General features: G+C 36.7%; 2 protein-coding genes and 1 non-coding gene across 3 annotated transcripts; 1 reads left to right on the forward strand and 2 right to left on the reverse strand.

Moving 5' to 3' along the window:
• Positions 1-1338: 1338 nt before the first annotated feature.
• On the reverse strand, positions 1339-13497 carry LOC128614104 (mpv17-like protein 2). Its single transcript, XM_053635392.1, has 5 exons — positions 11939-13497; positions 8721-8882; positions 7771-7847; positions 7428-7556; positions 1339-5812 (listed from the first exon to the last, which is right to left on the reverse strand). Exons 1-5 carry the CDS (start codon positions 12123-12125, stop codon positions 5729-5731), a joined length of 639 nt encoding a protein of 212 aa, XP_053491367.1. The 5' UTR covers positions 12126-13497; the 3' UTR covers positions 1339-5728.
• On the forward strand, positions 13111-13183 carry trnav-uac (transfer RNA valine (anticodon UAC)). Its single transcript has one exon. It is a non-coding gene; the product is annotated as a tRNA-Val (tRNA).
• Positions 13498-17262: 3765 nt separating the features above from the next.
• On the reverse strand, positions 17263-22200 carry LOC128614223 (mpv17-like protein 2). Its single transcript, XM_053635592.1, has 5 exons — positions 21831-22200; positions 20091-20252; positions 19356-19432; positions 19001-19129; positions 17263-17430 (listed from the first exon to the last, which is right to left on the reverse strand). The coding sequence occupies exons 1-5, from the start codon at positions 22015-22017 to the stop codon at positions 17347-17349; spliced, it is 639 nt and encodes a 212-aa protein (XP_053491567.1). The 5' UTR covers positions 22018-22200; the 3' UTR covers positions 17263-17346.
• Positions 22201-22695: the final 495 nt, after the last annotated feature.

A 22695-nucleotide genomic window follows, 5' to 3' on the forward strand; every position in this document is an offset into this window, starting at 1 on the left:
TGCACAAGAAAGCCCGCAAACAGTTTGCTGAAGACAAGCAGACTAATGACATGGATTACTGGAACCATGTCCTGTGGTCTGAGGAGACCAAGATAAACTTATTTGGTTCAGATGGTGTCAAGCGTGTGTGGCGGCAACCAGGTGAGGAGTACAAAGACAAGTGTGTCTTGCCTACAGTCAAGCATGGTGGTGGGAGTGTCATGATCTGGGGCTGCATGAGTGCTGCCGGCACTGGGGAGCTACAGTTCATTGAGGGAACCATGAATGCCAACATGTACTGTGACATACTGAAGCAGAGCATGATCCCTCCCTTCGGAGACTGGGCCGCAGGGCAGTATTCCAGCATGATAACAACTTTTGCTTTGCTAAAGAAGCTGAGGGTGAAGGTGCTGGACTGGCCAAGCATGTCTCCAGACCTAAACCCTATTGAGCATCTGTGGGGCATCCTCAAACGGAAGGTGGAGGAGCACAAGTTCTCGAACATCCACCAGCTCCGTGATGTCATCATGGAGGAGTGGAAGAGGACTCCAGTGGCAACTTGCGAAGCTCTGGTGAACTCCATGCCCAAGAGGGTTAAGGCAGTGCTGGAAATTAATGGTGGCCACACAACATATTGACACTTTGGGCCCAATTTGGACATTTTCACTTAGGGGTGTACTCACTTTTGTTGCCAGCGGTTTAAACATTAATGGCTGTGTGTTGAGTTATTTTGAGGGGACAGCAAATTTACACTGTTACACAAGCTGTACACGCACTACTTTACATCGTAGCAAAGTGTCATTTCTTCAGTGTTGTCACATGAAAAGATATAATCAAATATTTACAAAAATGTGAGGGTGTACTCACTTTTGTGAGATACTGTGTATATATATATATATATATATATATATATATATATAGATATAGATAGATAGATAGATAGATAGAGAGAGAGAGACTGTGTGTGTGTGTGTGGAGAGCACATATTACAACATATATTGTAAATGTTGTTTCCTAAACCTATATGATATTTATATCACCACATCGTTCACCATGAAGTGTGGATAAAAATGATACCAAACATGCCCCGAGAAATACTGTAATTAACACAGTTCAGATGACCAGTTTTGGTTTACCTGGTATCTCTGAAACACATTTCTGATCATTTAAACCTTAATCAAATAACTGCCTAAATTTATAAATGTTCCACAGTTGTGAGCAATATTATAATTAACAAATTATCATGTATCTCTAGACAACTTCAATAAATGGCAGAATAATTATTTTAAGGAAATCACACAAGTTCTAAAAATCACATTTACATTGAGATTTATTTGTTCAAAAACATTTACAATGACACAGATCTGTAAAATATCTGTTAAAGCTTAGCTTTAAACTCTGTGAAATAAAAAAATAGCAATAATTTTTTTTTTAAATCAACTGCCCCCCCCCCCTGCTTTTTTTTTTTTTTTTTTAAATTATTACTGTAGACCACTTTAAACACATATGATACATCAGAGCTGAACTAATGTAATGGTAAATACTAGAGATGCACTGATGTATCAGCCAATAGTTTAAAAACATCTGATGATCAGTGACGATTATATCCTGTCACTCAAAAGAAGGCGGGAAAACACATGATTTGGTGCTGTGTGTAAAGATGATATTTCTTGTGTGGAATGAAGATAAAACTGTAGTTTGTAATCTCTGCACTGCTAAAATTTTACACCGGATGCTGCAGCAGTGAAGCGGGAGTTTCGGCGTCGAGTCCATTTTTTTTCTTCCGCGCTGCTCGAGCTGAATTAAAGCGGCAGAACACCGCTGAAAGATTTAAATATGTTGACAAAGAGTTGACAAAAAAGTATATATATTTCGTACAAAAAAATATATTTGTAGAGTAGTGTATTTCATATCCAGTTAATGTTAATGAGTTAATATCATCAAAAAAAGTTGATATTTTATATTTCCAGTTTGATGTTCAATGAAGAAGTAAAAATGCTTTTGTTTGTGGAGAGTGAATGTGAGACTAACAGGTTTTTAGAATTCAGTTAATGTTAATATATAAAAAGTTGATATTACATATTACCAGCTTGATGTCAATGATGAAGTAGAAATGCTTTTGTATGTGGTGAGTGAATGTGAGACTAACAGGAGGGTTTTTGTTTGTTTGTTTGTTTTTTTAGAATTCAGTCAATGTTAATATGAATTAATAACATTCAATAAGTGAAGAAATCTTACTTTAATCTTCAGAATTTAGTTCGTGTGTTAATGTTAGAGTAATGTGTTTTCTGTTTATGAGACCAGTTACTGTGAAACAACTTGTTGAAATAAAGGGAATAAAGTTTTTATTTGCATTTTTTTCAGAATTGTGGAATTAATTATTACTAATTTAAAAGAAGGTATAAAAGGCAGAACTATCGGTATCGGCCGATATCACTCCGAATAATCGGTTATCGGTATCGGCCGATATCACTCTGAATAATCGGTTATTGGTATCGGCTGAGAAATTTAGTATTGGTGCATCTCTAGTAAATACTATTTGGATAACTTTGTACATAACAGTACAGGACAGATATCTGTCAGTTTATATATTGTACATACATAGCATGTTTCCATTACTGAGCTGAAACAATTACAGTAAACAGCAAGAACAGCAGCCAGCCACCCATCACAAGCGGGGGAAAAATATAATAATAATAATAATAATAATAATAATAATAATAATAATAATACACTTAATTCCCAACATGTGATAAAGAGAGGAGGGTAAAAAGTCTTTCAGTGACAAAAAAAAAAAATCAATGCACAAAGCATTTACACCACCCACTTTATTAGGAAAACCTGCACGCATTCATGCAGTTATCTAATCAGCCAATCATGTGGTAGCAGCATTGTAATGCATAAAATCATGCTGATACAAGTCAAAAGCTTCAGACATGTTCATATCAACCATCAGTATGGAGGGAAAAATGTGATCTCTGTGATTTTGACCATGGCATGGTTGTTAGTACCAGATGAGTATTTCTTTAACAGCTGATCTCCTGGGATTTTCATGCACAACAGTATCTAGATTTGACTGAGAATGGTGATCCATTGAGCAGCAGTTCAAAGGGCAGAATAACCTTAATAATGAGAGAGGTTTGAGGAGAATGGCCGGATTGGTTCGAGCTGACAAGAAGGCTACACTCACTCAAACAACCACTCTTTACAACCATGGTGAGTAGAAAAGCATCTCAGAATGCGCAACTCGCCAGACCCTAATCTCATGTTTCCCCCATTCTGATGTATGATGTGAAAGTTAACTGAAGTTCATGATCTGTATCGGCATGATTTTCTGCCTTGTGCTGCTGACACATGATTGGCTGATTGGATAATTGCATGAAGTGGAGTTGTAAATGTGTTCTTCATGAATTGGACAGCCAGTCTATATCCTCTCACAACAACTGCAACAGCAGCACAGATGTTTGTAAAACAGTAGGTCTGCAAGAAATTAAGGCAAAGGAGTCAAATCAAAGCAAACAAAAAAATCATTGACTGCGTTTACATGGACAACAATAATCCACTCTTAATCTAATTAAGACCATAATTTGATTAAGAAACTACCATGTAAACAGCAACCTTAATCTAATTATGGTCATAATCTAATTAAACTCTAATCGAATTAAGACAGGTGGATTACTCCTGTTTTAATCGTATTATGGACGTGTATTACAGACATGTAAACACCTTAATCACATTATGAACGTTGTGTGAGTTTTCACCGCATTTTGAGACAGGACACGATCACACACGGCAGTTTTACGTTTTACGGCGAAAAAGAGAGTTCGGCTGTGTCCCAAACTGCATGCTTACCTACTATAGGCCTGTAGTGGGGAAAAATACATGCATCTCGGCTACTATACAGTAGGTAAGTATGCGATTTGAGACGCAGCCCACGGCTTCAAGCAGTCGTCTATTTGCACGTATAGCATGACTAATAATTAACCGCACTTGAAGCGTTCGTAAAAAATTTAAATAAAAACACCCAAAACTGTATACGGTACCATAACGAAGACGAACTGTATGTTGATACGTGAAATTCTGGAGGGATGTCGGACGGCGTGGCGCGGTGACATAATGACGCGGGCTGTTAATCTAATTATGATCAGTAACATGTAGAACGGGTACATGACAGGAGTATTCTAAAAGCGACTCGTAAACACCTTAATCACATTATTACCTTACTTAGATTAAGGTCAATAATTAGATTATTGCTGTCCATGTAAACGTAGTCATTTTCAAAAATATTATTCAATTTCAAAAATATACTATTCAAAAATAGTATTTAACACTAACAGTACAGCTGTTGTTGTCATTTGTAATAAATGTATAATTATCAGAAATGCAGAGTAGCAAAGATTTGCACAAATCACTGAAACATTTGGCAGTAATGGAGTGTTACAGTTAGTTGAATAAAATTCCTTAGAACACTGTAACAAAACTGCACTTCAGCCACATCCAGTTTGATCCTAAGTTACAATTTAGACATATAACAATACATGACATCACAGCCCCACACTGGACCTGGAACACTGTACTGCTTATTTAAGTTAAAATCTATTTTACTAATGAAACCTAACAGCCTCTCGAGCTTTCACACACAACAGTCTCTAGTGTTTCCACCTAATGGTACAAAAACGAAGGAGTGGCAGTTCTCACGGCTTGAAATACCTTGTTACTGAGAAAGGTCAGACATTGGTTCGAATTGACAGGAAGGCTACAGTATCTCAAATTATCACTGTTTACAACCGTGATGAAAAGAAAAGCATCTCAGAATGCATAACATGTTGAACCTTGATGTGGATGAGCTACAAATGCAGAAGACCACATCAGCTTCCACTCCTGTCAGTCAAGAACAGGAATATGAAGGTACAGTGGGTACAGACTCACCGAAACTGGACTGAGAATCTTAATTTCTAACGCAAGATGTAGATGGTAGGGTCAGAATTTGGTGCCAACAACATGAATCTATGGATGCAACCTGCCTTCTGTTAACAGTTTAGGCTGCTGGTGGTGTAATTTTGTTGGGAATGTTTTCTTAAAACACATTGGGCCCCTTAATAACAATCATTTGAATGCCACAGCCCGAGTATTGCTGCTGACAATGTGCATACCTTCATGGATACAATATACCCATTTTTTAATGGCTGCTTCCAGTATGATAATGCATCATGTCACAAAGCAAAAGTAGCCTCAAACTGGTTTCAGGAACATGACCATAAAATTGTTGTGCTTCAGTGGACTCCCCAGTCAGCAGATCTGAGTCCAGTGAAACACCTTTTTTGGATGTGGTAGAATGGGAGATTCCTAGCATGAATGTGCACCTGAAAAATCTGCACCAATTATATGATGCAATCATGTCAACATGGACCAGAATCTCAAAGGAATGTTTCCAACATATCGTGCAAAGTGAAGACCTTAGGCCTTAGAGCAAAGGGAGTTCTACCCACTAGTAGTAAGTTCCTAATAAAGTGGCCAGTGAATGTATATTATTGGTGAGTAGCGCCAAATGACACTGAAAACAACTAGAATTCCCTTCACTAATGAGAATGTGAACGTCTAGACATGTTTTTAGGACACCTGATAAGGTTCAGTACAGGTGTATGAACTCATTTAGCTGCCACACTGATTCAAATGATTGATCTGAGTAACTGATTAAGTCAGTTATATGTCTAAGTAGTGAAAGAGTTAAGTAATAACTGGTGTGGGACTATAGTTTATCATCCAGTGGTGTAGCTGAAGGAGGAGACATCGATGAGTCCTCTGGCCCCAATTCGTCCATTGGTTGGCTTTCCTGTTAAAAAATACCAAAAATACCAAATGAAAGAGGACAAAATTTTGATAATATTGATGCTGGGAAAAAAGAACATGGAAGCCCTGAATGGTAAAAAAAAAAAAATAATAATTGAAATGTACAAAGTAAAACTTTCTCTTACAACAAAAACAGCTAGAAAAATGATTTACAACAGGTGCAGCTGACTAGTTATTATCTGGTCCTTACCAATCATGGGACCAAAGAGCTAATAATTAGCAGTTTCTGGCAGCTTTCTTGGGCAAATGTGGCTGGATGGAATAATTACAAACACGAAAGAGTGTACATGCACACTACCATTCAATGTTTATACATGATTTTCTTCATTTTGTAATATTTTCCATTATCTATGAATAATAATGAAGGCCGTAACACTAAATTAACAGACATGGAATTATTCACTTACAGTGCATCCGGAAAGTATTCACAGCGCTTCACTTTTCCCACATTTTGTTATGTTACAGCCTTATTCCAAAATGGATTAAATTCATTATTTTCCTCAAAATTCTACAAACAATACCCCATAATGACGTGAAAGAAGTTTGTTTGAAATCTTTGCAAATTTATTAAAAATAAAAAAACAAAAAAAAAGCAATAAAATAAAATTATTTCTATTTAAAATTCTTCAGAGAAACAGTTTCATTTAAAGCAGAAACTATTATTAAAATACATTTTGATTCAATCATAAGCCTTCATCAAAAATGTTTTTAAGACGATGAAAAATATATATCTTATCTAGCATGTCCAAACTTTTGACTGTTGGCTAATTAGCTTTAAAAATTTCTTTTGTTTTTTGGTGGGTTAAATGGTAAAATTAAGACTGGAAACGTAACTTAAATTAACACAATTAAATTTTTTGCCCCACTATACCTTTCAAGGCTTCCGTACATTAACGACAAAATCAACACATACAACATATATAATGTCTTTTTACACAACAGTTCCTGCCCATTAATTCGACGGGTCAAGTGGTGTTCCAAGACCGCTCAAGTTATATTTCCTATAACCGCACTGGGACAATTCACTGTGTGTAATCACTCCGTTCATCTGTGTTCGCCACTTAAAATTCCACTTGCTGGTTCGAAACAGTTACTACAGTAGTGTTAGCAACATCATCAGCAGACATGGCAAACAATACTTTTCAGGAATATAACTTATGACTTAAAATATGAAACTCGTCAGATGAAGATGAAAAGGAAAAGGACGGAGATGCCAATGTTACCGGAAGCACCTTTAGCGGGAATGCCATCTAGCAGATGTGCTATAAAGTGAGCATGGCTTCCTCGAGATCTATTTCCGTAAGCGGAGCAAAAATAAACAGAACATCTGTCCATATTGGGTCCGAAATGTCACGATATTAATTTCTTGTTTATACTGAACTGTTGTATAAAAGCAATATTGCAACCGTGCGGTTATACTGAATATATGATAACCTACGAGCGAATCACAGCCGTGCCGATATTCAGTATAACCTCACTGTTGCTTGTGCGACGTTGATACTTTGATGTGACGTTTGTGATAACACAAAAAGCATCAAGCATGTACATAAACATAAAAACTAAACTAATTCATCTTATTTGGGCTTAAGAACACTTACCCTGTGCTTGAGATATGAGAGGTAGGTGTCCCATCCCAGTGTAATTGTATTTACATACAACACCCGAAACTTTGCTGGTAAGAAGTAGAAGTTGATAATCTGTGCAGTCGGCCAGAAACACCAGTCCGCCTAATACAGTATAATACAGTATTTTTAAAATCAGGTCTGTCTCTGACTTATGTATATCATAAGTTGACACTCTATTGCTTTATTATTTATTAATTTACCCTCTATTCATTCTTGTTTATGCATTTCCTTCAAGTTTTCAACAATCATTAGATTTAAAAGAAATCAAATTTGTAAGATAAAAATGAAAGCAGATGGTAAGTTGTACAAATCTTACCCTATAGAACTCCCAGAATTTCTCTTTAAACTCAGTGCAGCCTTTGCGCCACCCGTGACCCTCCATCACGCCCATACCTGAAATACACAGGTACATAAACACCACTGGCTTCAATACAGTGGAGACCACGATACTACATGTAGGGATGCACTGATACCATTTACTCAGACTATGAGTACATGTATTTTGGTATTCTTCGATACTGATACCTATTTAATATTAAGCAACTGGAGGAACATGTAACATTTTATTTAGCTCTAGTTATGTTGGTTGCTAGCAATAAACTCCTCATGCTGAATTTGATATTTTCCAAAATAATCGTGTTTAAACAGTCTCCTCAAATAGAAAGCGTTTGTATCAGTAAGTGTGGTGATTAAAAATGAGCACGAGGCTCCGTGAACTGCATATTAAGACAGGAGCAAAGTGTAAAACACAGGAAAAAGGACTGGTGTGTGTCTCAGTGCTGGCAGAACTAAACTGCTCTCACACTGGACAGTTTTTCAGTGTGATTACTTCACTGCTCCATGCTCACAAATACCTTTGTGTGAGCACAATTCATACCAGCTTGGGCTTATTTTTAACTGCTCTGTACCCTGGTCTATTAAAGATGCCTTAAGATGTTTTATCAGGTTACTTGCATTGCAGAAAGACGCCTCAGTCCTTCCTCTTGATATTTACACAAAGAACAGTTTGCATTCTGGTTTGCTTCAATTGCCATCATTAATCATGAAGTACATTCAGACTGCTGTCATTTCGTATCCTCTGCTCATTATCATTCCTACGAACACATGGTATTGAATGTTCGTATCGGATCATTTTTTTTTTTTAACGTTACCCGATAGCAGAATGAGCATCAGTGCATCCGACTGAGAATGAAACCAATATGGTTATGTTAAAGTACATTAATAGCATGCATTATAGAAGGATTTTGCACAAAGCCTGGTCCATACCTATGAAATACCATGCGCCAAATATGGGTGAGGCAACAAGCTGGTCTATCAAGACTTTCTTGGCAACAGTCTTTACGATTTTTCCCGAATAAACCCTGTCCAACCACTGATACCAGTAGTGCAGAAACGGTCCCATGGTACATCCAACTGCAAACATGCGCCCTGGAGAACAGAGGAAGGCTTAATCGGTTAAAACCTCAGATTTCATTCAATTACAAAAGTAATTCAAAACTGAGTACACTAATGAAGTCACCGCATTTTATTGTTAAATTAAACAAATAACTGACTTACAAGTAAAACAAAACAAAAAAACAGGGTATAATTGTTTATATGGCAATTTTCTGTACAAAATGTTTACTTAAGATTTATAGAAGGAGTCTCGGATGTCAGTGTTTAGTAACGGTTAGTACATTTTCTGCCACAGGAAAGTCTTCAGGCCAGAGGAATTAGCACTTTCTGGTTTCTCAGTAACAGGATGAACTGCTTTTTTCCCCCTGCATTTTTCACATGTAAATGTGTTTTGTATGCAAAAGATCAGGAAATTTCATTGAAAATGCAAATTAAATATAACATTTTTTTAGTGACTTTCTGTCCCTGAGAACAGCACCAGTGTTGCCAACTTAGACACTCTTAGAAACTTTTTAGACCTGTTTCATGACTATATTAAAAAAAAAAAAAGCCCCTCAACAATCACTGATTATAAAAGAATTTCACTGATCAGACTATGATTTAAATATGACTATTATGTAATCCATCAGGTCCAATCAAAAGTTAAAATAATCAGAGTAATAAGAAATGTTTTAATCCATCAAAGGCCTAATAATAACTTTCAATCATGAAGAGAGAGTGACTTAATATTAAATCAGCATTTAAACATGATTATCTTGTAATAATACATGAAATATTTTATTAACCAGAAAATAAGAAGTGAATATTCATGTAGGTGAAACTAGGACAAACTGATGTAACTCCAGCTTGTGGGAAATCACTGAGCACACATTTCTCACTCGCAGTTTGTATCTTTTTTAATACAATTGAGCTTGTCCTCTGTATTTTTAGGAGTGGTCCATTGTTCAAATTGCAGCAGTTCGAAAAATACAGAATATGCTCGTACTGATAAATCCACCGGTGTTAGAGAAGATGCGCCAATGTACAAAGAAAGGTGTGTGTGTTAGTTTGCTAAAAGACTTCCTTTATACTCTTATCAAATAAGAGACGGATGAGCTGTAGAGAGTCTTTGTTATGAAAGTGTACAAAATAGTGTATCAAGATGGAGTCCGGCAGTCGCTTTGCAAACCGACTCGGCTCTTGTTACTCTGGTAATAAAAGTCTAATTGTTTTTGCCATCAAAAACCTTGAGACTCAGAAGTTTTTGTTTTTGCTGAAGAAGATTCCATAACATGATCAACGTTGTTCCCATCAACCAATCACTGATCACCAGTTTTCCCATCGACTAACCACTGACTACAGTTGTTTGTTGAGTGCTAGATATTTTCCTCCTCAAAACAGCAAACCGCATAGTCAATTTTATAGATTTAACAAGCGAATATGTCTGTATGTTGATTGATCTAAAGCAAATACTTGTATATACATTTAAAGGGGTCATGACATGTTTTTTTATTTTATTTTATTATCTGAGATGTATTTATATTATTATTAAAAAGGTTTTTTTTTTTCCACAAAACATACAAAATTTGGCAATTTCTGACCTTTTCCCAACTCTGTCTGATTGAAACATTCAGTTTTTGTGTCCTTTACCTTTAAGACTTCAATGTAACCACCCACTGCTATGATTGGCTAACATCTTTAATTTTCAATCATTAATCATGCGCTCAATCAAAATCATTAATTATCAACAAGCCCTGCCATAACACGTGCGGGGCCAACGGTGCAATGATGTAAAAGTAGGTGTCGACGTCTTGCTGTAGGGGCAGTCATATGAAAACGTATTTGCCCGTGTGATGTCACAAATCCCGTCACATTCAAACGAGCCGTTTTTGGAGCCTGGTTAAATAAACACTCTTTGTACCAAGGAGAACGTATTAAGCTATGAAACTTTAGAATATTTTAATGGTACAATGACCTCTTATGTGTCAAAAGATAAAGGAAAATTTGATTTCTCATGTCATGACCCCTTTAAAGGTAAAAAGTGCTAGTTTGTTAACTGCTGATGCTGTGCACAGCCATGTTGATTTGATGTCAATCCCTGAACTTGTAGGTGAGACTACTACCCTGAGTTAGTGATGTGACGCTCATGAACGATTGGTTCATTTTGAACGAATCTTTAATATGACTCAGGAACGAGATGTCTCAGAGAGTGAGTCGTTCATTTTGTGTTGACCGTGCATGTGCTTCAACATCCCCATAGGTTCTGTACAGGAAACAGAAGTGATTAGTTCATCTCTCGAGTCTTCAGGTTCGAGTTGTTCGTTCTTCAAGTCACAGCTCCATAGGCTGAATGCAACGGGGCTGTGAAGTGATGAATGAACGACTCGAATCCCGAATACTCGAAAGGTGAACTAATCGTTTCTGTTTCCAGGGAAAAAACGTGACAAATGTGACGTGACAAAAGAACGACTCGGATTGGGAGGTGAACTAACAGACTGCAAAGCATGAAGACACAGCCAAGCAATGAATTAATTATTTCTATTTCTCATAATTCGGCCTTGGTTGCATTAGACTATAGTTTATTTTATATTCCAAATGTGATCAAAGTTTGCGTAAGTACTAGATGCGGTTTCGTTGAGAACAGGAACAGTTGGTATATTTAACAAATGGAAACATCAAATTATTTTTTAATTGCTTCAAACATTTTACTGCTGTCCAACGTAATTACATATGAAAACTTCAGTGCGTTGAAGTATGATGTCGTCACATCCGGTTTCCGCCCATATTCGCAGCGGCGTCCGACAAAAACACGCACGTGACCGTGTCATTATTTGTAGTGCGTTATGCAAATGAGCAGGGCGAATAAATTAACATGCTAATTAGTTTGTGACGCCTCCGGTGACTTAGGGCGACATTTTCCAGCGTGCGCGAGCTACTTTTCTCTGAGAAGAGTTGGCAACACTGTGCAGCACGAACATTTAAACCAAGCCGGATAATTAAAGTGTAAGATGTCTTTGTTAAACACCGACGTTGTGTTCAGACGCAGCGCGGTGAAATAAAAACGATGATGAAATCATGTGTAATATTACATTAGTGGTGTCAGTTCATACCTGTGCGCGGCCAATCATGGGTCTTAGTCGGTGTCCGTCTCTTCTCTCTGGTCTGCTGAATGCAGTCTCCAAGAGCAAGCATGCCTCCACTACTAATAATGTTAGTCACTATCAGATATTTCCCTGAAAAAAGCGGCTTCCAGTAGAAAGATATCCGCACGAGTAAGCCCTTACTTTGAGGTATCATGACTAGCTAGCCTGTTGTGTTAAAGGAGGAGTGTAAAAATCATTTACAATAAAAGATTGTAACATCAAAACTCTACAGCAAATTCACCTGTCCAAATAACTTAAACCACAAAAACAAACAGGAACTATGTATTAACAAACACAGCCGGCGACATGTCTTGACACTTGTTAATGAATGGTTCATTTTTCAGACAGGAAACGGTAGTCTTCCGTGAACTCTGGACAGGATTTCAAACTAAAAGTCTTTTCAAAGTTTCTTATTATAATTGTTTTTTTTTTTTTTGAAAAAGCAACATGTGTGACAATTGAAGATATTCATCGTAGTTTGAAAATAACCAAACGCGCTTTTCTTACGCAGAAATATTCTACCCCAACAAAAAGACGACGTTTTGTTAATGAATGGCTCATTTTACAGAGAGGGAACTAGTTTTCACTCATCAGGATTTCAAAATAAATGGTCTTGTAAAGGTGTTGATAGAGGATTTAATAAAGAACACAGGTACAGGATTAATAATAATAATAATAATAATAATAATAATAATAATAATACATGTTTTCCCAGAAGTGACAAACTATAAAACAAAAACAAAACAACAACAAAAATTGGTGTCCTTAACTCTCAGGGACAGATAAAAAAAAGAAAACAAAAAAAAAACAACAACAATAATAATAATAATAATAATATGCATTTTTGTGACAAAATGCAGTTTGGACACCAGATAGAGTCATCAGGTGACAGATCGTGTAATGTGTGACCCCATGTCACGAGCAATAACATAGCGTGAACACCATAACAACTTCATGCCTCCCGCACAGTGATCTACAGATGTTGAAAAGTGTCAACTTGGCTTAAGATTGTGTGTTCATTGCCAGTGAGGCTGAGCAACAAAACCTTATAAACTACTTAGCCTTGTAATGTTTTAAGAGTTTCCCTCATTAATTAACAGAAAAATGTATAGATATTCAAACAGTAGCTTTAAGCAAGTGGTTCCATAGTGTAGTGGTTATCACGTCTGCTTTACACGCAGAAGATCCTGGGTTCGACCCCCAGTGGTACCATATGGCTTGTGAAACAAAACATAAATCACACACGCTTGTGTTTATGACCAGTAAGAGTGAGTAGTATTACCTCATGAGCACCTTACCTTCTGGCATTTTTTCCCCTCATTAGTTAACACTATCCTACAATATGTATGCACATTCAACTTGTACCTTTAAGCAACTGATTATGTAGTGTAGATCACGTCTGCTTTATATGAAGACGGACCTCAGTTCAACCCCCAGTGGAACCATAGATTTGAAAAGTGCAGCATAAAATGACGACGGTTGTGTATTCATTGCCAGTAAGGATGAGCAACAAAACCTTATGAACTACCTAGCCATGTAAAGTTTTCCTGCTGTTTCCTCATTAATTAACAGTGAAATGTTATCGGTTATCACGGCTGTGTTACATGCAGAAGGTCCTGGGTTCAAGACCCAGTGGAACCATATATTTGAGAAGCAAACCTTAAAATGAGTAAGATTATGTGTTTATTGCCAGTAAGGGTGAGTAATATAGCTGAACTATTATAGCAAGGAAGTTTAGTACATTATTTTCAGTTGCAAATTCAAAATCACTAAGCTGTGAAAACAAAACCCCATGACCTACCTCAGCTTCTAGCATTTTCAATAGTTGCCCTCACTAATTAACATTATTCTACAATATGTATGCACGTTCAATGTGTAGAGCAATAGTGTATATAGTTGTGAGCAATATTATAATTAACAAATGATCATGCATCTGTAGACAACTTAAATCAATGGCAGAAGAATTATTTTTAGGAAATACGGTTGATCAGAGAGTACAGTGTCTGAAGTTTACTTCTTCAGTTCTGTACTGGAGCTACGAGGTTGATGTAGCTCAAATAAGGGAGCTTATTCTGTAGCTGCCAGTCTAGCACTACATAAACAATGTCTGAAAGTGTCTAAATAATTACACATTTGCCTTTAGCAACTTTTATAGATAAGTTTCATACAGCATCAGAAACCACATAAGCAATCTGAATTGGGTCAGCTGAGGCAATTTGATTGATGGTATGTTGGCAACTACAATTTTTTTCTTATTTGTCAGCAGAATTTGCCATCAAATTATTTACTGGTTAACTGATCACATTTGTGATAAGTGAAAATAATATGAATTTGTTTTTATCTTTATTTTTTTCTTTGAGAAATTATTACTGTAAACCACTTTATACACAGATGGACACACCAGAGCAGAACTAATGTAAGGGTAATTAATACTTGGATAACTTTATACATAAAAGTATAGGACATACATACATGTTTCCATTACAGAGCTGAAACAATTATAGTAAACAGCAGGAAAAGCAGTCAGCCACCCATCACAGGCAGGGAACAAAATATAATAATAATAATAATAATAATAATAATAATAATATAAAACTCCCAACATATGTGATAAAGAGAAGAGGGTAAAGAGCATTGCAGTGACTAGGAATGGGTCAATGCACAAACATTTACAAACACCATCCACTTTATTAGGAACACCTGCACGCATTCATGCAGTTATCTAATCAGCCAATCATGTGGTAGCAGCATTGTAATGCATAAAATGATGCAGATATGGCCCAGTAGTTTCAGTTATGTTCACATCAACCATCAGTATGGGGGGAAAAATGTGATCTCTGTGATTTTGACCGTGGCATGGTTGTTAGTACCAGATGAGTATTTCTTTAACAGCTGATCTCCTGGGATTTTCATGCACAACAGTATCTAGATTTGACTGAGAATGGTGATCCACTGAGCAGCAGTTCAAAGGGCAGAATAACCTTAATAATGAGAGAGGTTTGAGGAGAATGGCCGGATTGGTTCGAGCTGACAAGAAGGCTACACTCACTCAAACAACCACTCTTTACAACCATGGTGAGTAGAAAAGCATCTCAGAATGCGCAACTCGCCAGACCCTAATCTCATGTTTAACCCATTCTGATGTATGATGTGAAAGTTAACTGAAGTTCATGATCTGTATCGGCATGATTTTCTGCCTTGTGCTGCTGACACATGATTGACTGATTGGATAATTGCATGAAGTGGAGTTGTAAATGTGTTCTTCATGAATTGGACAGCCAGTCTATATCCTCTCACAACAACTGCAACAGCAGCACAGACGTTTGTAAAACAGTAGGTCTGCAAGAAATTAAGGCAAAGGAGTCAAATCAAAGCAAACAAAAAATCATTTTCACACAAATTTTCAAATATAGTATTTAACACTAACAGTGCAGCTGTTGTTGTCATTTGTAATAAATGTATAATTATCAGAAATGCAGAGTAGCAAAGATTTGCACAAATCACTGAAACATTTGGCAGTAATGGAGTGTTACAGTTAGTTGAATAAAATTCCTTAGAACACTGTAACAAAACTGCACTTCAGCCACATCCAGTTTGATTCTGAGTTACAGAAGTTACAATTTAGACATATAACAATACATAATAATCACAGCCCCACACTGGACCTGGAACACTGTACTGCTTATTTACTTTGGCATAAAAAACTAGTTAAAATCTATTTTAATGAAATGGAATTTTTAAAGGAGTGTCTTCAGGTCTACCTGGCTTGCTTTGAAGTAATATCATTCCTAATTCAATATCATTTTATTGCAGTCCACCATTACCAGCTGGAAAACTAGAACAAGTAATGAAACCTCAGTAAAAAACCCCCAAACTCTTATTCAATCAATATCAAACACAATTTTATCATTCTTCATTTGATACTACTACACAAGGTCTTTTCTTCCGATAAAAATGTCTGCTTGTTTTATTGATCTAAATCTTTGCCAATTTAAAAGGTAAAACTGGCATTTAGCCAAAATCTTTTTTTTTTCTTCACTATGAAATATTATTGATGAGATTTAAGGTAACACTGGAGGCTGAAACTGGCTCTCTGGCAGTCCTGGTATTTAAATCACAGCCAGCTGGTCATTAGCATAAAAGGAACTATCTACTGCACTGCTACTTTTTGGAGATGTCTTCCATGTAGTCTAATATACTCACAGGCCACTTAATTAGAAACACCTGTAGACTGCTTAATGACGCAGTTATACAATCAGCCAATCATGTTGCAGAAGTGGAATGCATCAAACATCATTTAAAAAGGGGGAAAATGTGATTTTGGTGACTTAGAGTGTGTCATGATTGTTGGCACCTGATAGTATGAATATTACAGAATCTGCTGATCTTCATGCACAACAGCCTCTAAAGTCTTTACAACCGTGATGAAAAGAAAAGCATCTCAGAATGCATAACATGTTGAACCTTGATGTGTGGATGAGCTACAAATGCAGAAGACCACATCAGCTTCCACTCCTGTCAGTCAAGAACAGGAATATGAAGGTACAGTGGGTACAGACTCACCGAAACTGGACTGAGAATCTTAATTTCTAACGCAAGATGTAGATGGTAGGGTCAGAATTTGGTGCCAACAACATGAATCTATGGATGCAACCTGCCTTCTGTTAACAGTTTATGCTGCTGGTGGTGTAATGTTGTTGGGAATGTTTTCTTAAAACACATTGGGCCCCTTAATAACAATCATTTGAATGCCACAGCCCGAGTATTGCTGCTGACAATGTGCATACCTTCATGGATACAATATACCCATTTTTTAATGGCTGCTTCCAGTATGATGACGCACCATGTTACAAAGTCATCTCAAACTGGTTTCATGAACATGACAATCGGTTTGTTGTTCTTCATTGGACTCCCCAGTCGGGAGATCTGAATGCAATAGAACATCTTTTGGGATGCTGTAGAATCACAGCATGAATGTGCACCTGAAAAATCTGCACCAATTTTATGATGCAATCATGCCAACATGGACCAGAATCTCAAAGGAATGTTTGAGATATATCAACATATCGTGCAAAGTGAAGACCTTAGGCCTTAGAGCAAAGGGAGTTCTACCCACTAATAATATGTTCCTAATAAAGTGGCCAGTGAATGTATATTATTGGTGAGTAGCACCAAATGACACTGAAAACAACTAGAATTCCCTTACTAATGAGAATGTGAATGTCTAGACATGTTTTTAGGACACCTGATAAGGTTCAGTACAGGTGTATGAACTCATTTAGCTGCCACACTGATTCAAATGATTGATCTGAGTAACTGGTTAAGTCAGTTATATGTCTAAGTAGTGAAAGAGTTAAGTAATAACTGGTGTGGGACTATAGTTTATCATCCAGTGGTGTAGCTGAGGGAGGAGACATTGATGAGTCCTCTGGCCCCAATTCGTCCACTGGTTGGCTTTCCTGTTAAAAAATACCAAAAATACCAAATGAAAGAGGACAAAATTTTTGATAATATTGATGGGGAAATAAGAACATGGAAGCCCTGAATGATAACATTTTCTTGCGACAAAAAAGTGCAGCTGACTAGTTATCTGGTCCTTACCAATCATGGGCCCAAATAGAAAAAAAACTCTGCTACTAATTAGCAGTTTCTGGCAGCTTGCTTGGGCAAATGTGGCTGGATGGAATAATTACAAACACTAAAGAGTGCACATGCACACTACCATTCAATGTTTATTCATGATTTTCTTCATTTTAAAAATAATTTTCTATTATCTTTGAGCAATAATGAAGGCAGTAACATTATGAACTCACACATATGGAATTATTCACTTACCAAGAAAAGTGTTAGACAAATCAAAATGATTTATTTTTAAAATTCTTTGGGGAAACAGTTTCATTTAAAGCAGAAACTATTATTAAAATCTATTTTTATTCAATCATAAGCCTTCATCAAAATGTTTTTATGATGGTGAAAAATATATCCTATCTAGCATGTCCAAACTTTTTACTAGTAGTAAAAAGTAAAATCTAAAATAAAAAGTAAAAATATAGCATATACTGTCTTTTTCCACGACTGTTAGTTCCTGTCTACTAATTTAATGCTACTTAATGCTGTATTGGGAGTCTGACTCCATTTCCCAGAATGCACCCCTGACTACAAACATGGCCACCATGGACTCCATCTCTCACTTCACACACTCAGGTTCACCTTGTCTCAATCACCACCACACACTCTTTAGAACACTCATAACAGTAAGACTTTCAAAGTATTCATTCATCTCTGTTTCTCATCTGACGTATCAAGCCTTTTATTTCATGTCTGCCATTTCTGGGTTTGACCTAAATTTGATCAGAGAATCAATTCTATGCCAGGCATCCTGAGAAACTCAACCCTTGTCCCACGGGCTGACCTAAACAGAACTCTGCTCCCAGAATGAGCTCCTTGAGGGGGGGTTCTGCCATGTCAACGCTGAATTTGGCATCCTAATGCAACTCCAATTACAAACATGGCCACCATGGACTCCAACTCCCAGGTCACTTGCTCAAGTTCACCTGATTACTGATTGCACACACCTGGACTCAATCACTACCACACACTATTTAAGCACACTTCCAGCACTAAGACTTTGCGAGGTATTTGTTCAGCACTGATGTACTACGCCTTTTGTTTTATGTTTGCTATTTTCTGGTTTTGACCATATTTGGTTTCCTGTTTCACTATTATCATCATCTCGTCCTCTGAATACATTTTTATATATCGCCTGACCCTTTGCCTGATTTTGAATTCTGTGATTAAGATTGTGTCTTGTATTTGTTTGTGCATTCCAGTCTTTGTTTTAAATAAAACCATTCAAATATCGGCACAGCTGTGATAACCTACGAGTGAATCACAGACATGCCGATATTCAGTATAACCGCACTCTTGCTTGTGCGACGTTGCTTAAATGTCCAACACAAAAAGCATCAAGCATGTACATAAACATAAAAACTAAACTAATTCATCTTATTTGGGCTTAAGAACACTTACCCTGTGCTTGAGATATGAGAGGTAGGTGTCCCATCCCAGTGTAATTATATTTACATACAACACCCGAAACTTCGCTGGTAAGAAGTAGAAGTTGATAATCTGTGCAGTCGGCCAGAAACACCAGTCCGCCTAATACAGTACAATACAATGCAGTATTTTTTAAAACCTGTCTGTCTCTGACTTAGGTATATCAAAAGTTGACACTCTATTCACACTCGCTTTATTATTTATTAATTTACCCTCTATTCATTCTTGTTTATGCATTTCCTTCAAGTTTTCAACAATCATTAGATTTAAAAGAAATCAAATTTGTAAGATAAAAATGAAAGCAGATGGTAAGTCGTACAAATCTTACCCTATAGAACTCCCAGAATTTCTCTTTAAACTCAGTGCAGCCTTTGCGCCACCCGTGACCCTCCATCACGCCCATACCTGAAATACACAGGTACATAAACACCACTGGCTTCAATACAGTGGAGACCACGATACTACATGTAGGGATGCACTGATACCATTTACTCAGACTATGAGTGCATGTATTTTGGTATTCTTTGATAGTGATCCCTATTTAATATTAAGCAACTGGAGGAACATTTTATTTAGCTCTAGTTATGTTGGTTGCTGTGATATGCTGCTAGCAATGAGCTCTTCGTGCTGAATATTATATTCATGATATCATGGTGTTTAAACAGTCTCTTTGATAGAAATCGTGAGTATCAGTGAATGTGGTCATTAAAAATAAGCATGAGGTTCTGTGAATTACATGAAGTTGTGAACAAAGTGTAAACACTGGCAAAAGGACTGGTGTGTGTCTCAGTGCTTGCAGAATCATGAAGTACGTTCAGATTGCTGTTATTCATACTAACACATGGTATTGATTGGTATCAGAGCATTTTTTTTAACATTACCTGATAGCAGAATCAGTATAAGTGCATTCCTATTAATAAACTCTGCTTATTTCATTGACTGAGAATGAAACTCTGACTACAGAATAAATATGGTTATGTTAAAGTACATTCATAACATTATAGCATTACGAAAGTACATACATAATATTATAGAAGCATTTTGCACAAAGCCTGGTCCATACCTATGAAATACCATGCTCCAATAAGTGGTGAGGCAACAAGCTGGTCTATCAAGACTTTCTTGGCAACAGTCTTTACGATTTTTCCCGAATAAGCCCTGTCCAACCACTGATACCAGTAGTGCAGAAACGGTCCCATGGTACATCCAACTGCAAACATGCGCCCTGGAGAACAGAGGAAGGCTTGATCATAGGCTAAAACCACAGATTTCATTCAATTACAAAAGTAATTTAAAAGTGAGTACACTAATGAAGTCAATGTTTTTTATTGTTAAAACAAATAGCTTGGACTTGTAACTCCAAAAAAAGGGTATAATTGTATATATGGTAAGTTTTCTGTACAAAATGTTTTATTTAACATTTATAGAAGGAGTCTTGGATGTCAGTGTTTAGTAACGGTTAGTACATTTTCTGCCACAGGAAAGTCTAAAAAAACAAAAATAAAATTCCTGCATTTTTCACATGTAAATGTGTTTGATATGCAAAAGATCAGGAAAGTTAATTGAAAATGCAAATCAAATATGTTTTTTGGCGACTTTCTGTCCCTGAGAACAGCACCAGTGTTGCCAACTTAGAGACTGTGCTGCTAGATTTGGTAACTTTTTAGACCTGTTTAGCGACTTTATTAAAAAAAAAAAAAAAAAAAAGCCTAGCAACAATCGACCAATCACTGATTACTATTGTTCCAGTCGACCAATCACTGATTACTATTGTTCCAATTGACCAATCACTGATTACTATTGTTCCAGTTGACCAGTCACTGATTACTATTGTTCCAGTCAACCAATCACTAATTACTATTGTTCCAGTCAACCAGTCACTGATTACTATTGTTCCAGTCGACCAATCACTGATTACTATTGTTCCAGTCGACCAATCACTGATTACTATTGTTCCAGTCGACCAATCACTGATTACTATTGTTCCAGTTGACCAGTCACTGATTACTATTGTTCCAGTCGACCAATCACTGATTACTATTGTTCCAGTCGACCAGTCACTGATTACTATTGTTCCAGTCGACCAGTCACTGATTACTATTGTTCCAGTCGACCAATCACTGATTACTATTGTTCCAGTCGACCAATCACTGATTACTATTGTTCCAGTCAACCAATCACTGATTACTATTGTTCCAGTCAACCAGTCACTGATTACTATTGTTCCAGTCGACCAATCACTGATTACTATTGTTCCAGTCGACCAGTCACTGATTACTATTGTTCCAGTCGACCAATCACTGATTACTATTGTTCCAGTCGACCAGTCACTGATTACTATTGTTCCAGTCGACCAGTCACTGATTACTATTGTTCCAGTCGACCAATCACTGATTACTATTGTTCCAGTCGACCAATCACTGATTACTATTGTTCCAGTCGACCAGTCACTGATTACTATTGTTCCAGTCGACCAGTCACTGATTACTATTGTTCCAGTCGACCAGTCACTGATTACTATTGTTCCAGTCGACCAATCACTGATTACTATTGTTCTATTGTTGACAGAAGGTATTAGGTTTTATAAACGCATAAAATGTTAGTTTGTGGTGCCGTGACCAAAGACGACTTCTTTCTGTAAGAAACAAATGATAATATATTATGTTCGATTCTGAAAAAACCCTTTATTCTATCGTATTTATTTTCTTATAAGTGTCTTCAGAAAATGTTCCTTCTTCATACAATTTGTAGTGTGATATGGAAATGGTCACAGTGAATAAATGAATATGCAAATTTTTCATACCTGTTCGCAGCCAATCATGGGTCTTAGTCGGTGTCCGTCTCTTCTCTCTGGTCTGCTGAATGCAGTCTCCAAGAGCAAGCATGCCTCCACTACTAATAATGTTAGTCACTATCAGATATTTCCCTGAAAAAAGCGGCTTCCAGTAGAAAGATATCCGCACGAGTAAGCCCTTACTTTGAGGTATCATGACTAGCTAGCCTGTTGTGTTAAAGGAGGAGTGTAAAAATCATTTACAATAAAAGATTGTAACATCAAAACTCTACAGCAAATTCACCTGTCCAAATAACTTAAACCACAAAAACAAACAGGAACTATGTATTAACAAACACAGCCGGCGACATGTCTTGACACTTGTTAATGAATGGTTCATATTGCAAACTCAAAAGGCAGTCTTCTGTGAACTTTGATCAGGATTTCAAAATAAAAGTCTTTTAAAAGTTTTTTTTTTTATGGGTAAAAACAATATGAAGGTAATGTCTGTATGATAATTAAAGATATTCAGTGTAACCAAACACGGTTTTCTTAAGCAGAAATATTCTACCCCAACAAAAAAAAAAGCTTTGATTTTCATGACTGAATGGCTCATTTTGCAGAAAGGGAACCAGTTTTCAGTCATCAGCATTTTAAAATAAATGTCTTTCAAAGGTTTTCATGGAGCATTTAATTATGGCAAACACAGGTACAGGATGAGTCATAAAACTATAAAAACTAATGTGAATATCTCCAAAACTATTGTCTTTTACTGTATACTGTTGTATTGGTATCCTAAATCAGAGACAGATAAACAAAAAGAGCTCTGAAACACCTATTTTAATTTGAAGAGCACTTTCATTAGCACTTTGATTTGAAGAGCACTTTCAATTAA

The sequence above is a fragment of the Ictalurus furcatus genome, chromosome 10 (assembly GCF_023375685.1).
Source record: "Ictalurus furcatus strain D&B chromosome 10, Billie_1.0, whole genome shotgun sequence".
NCBI lineage: Eukaryota > Metazoa > Chordata > Actinopteri > Siluriformes > Ictaluridae > Ictalurus > Ictalurus furcatus.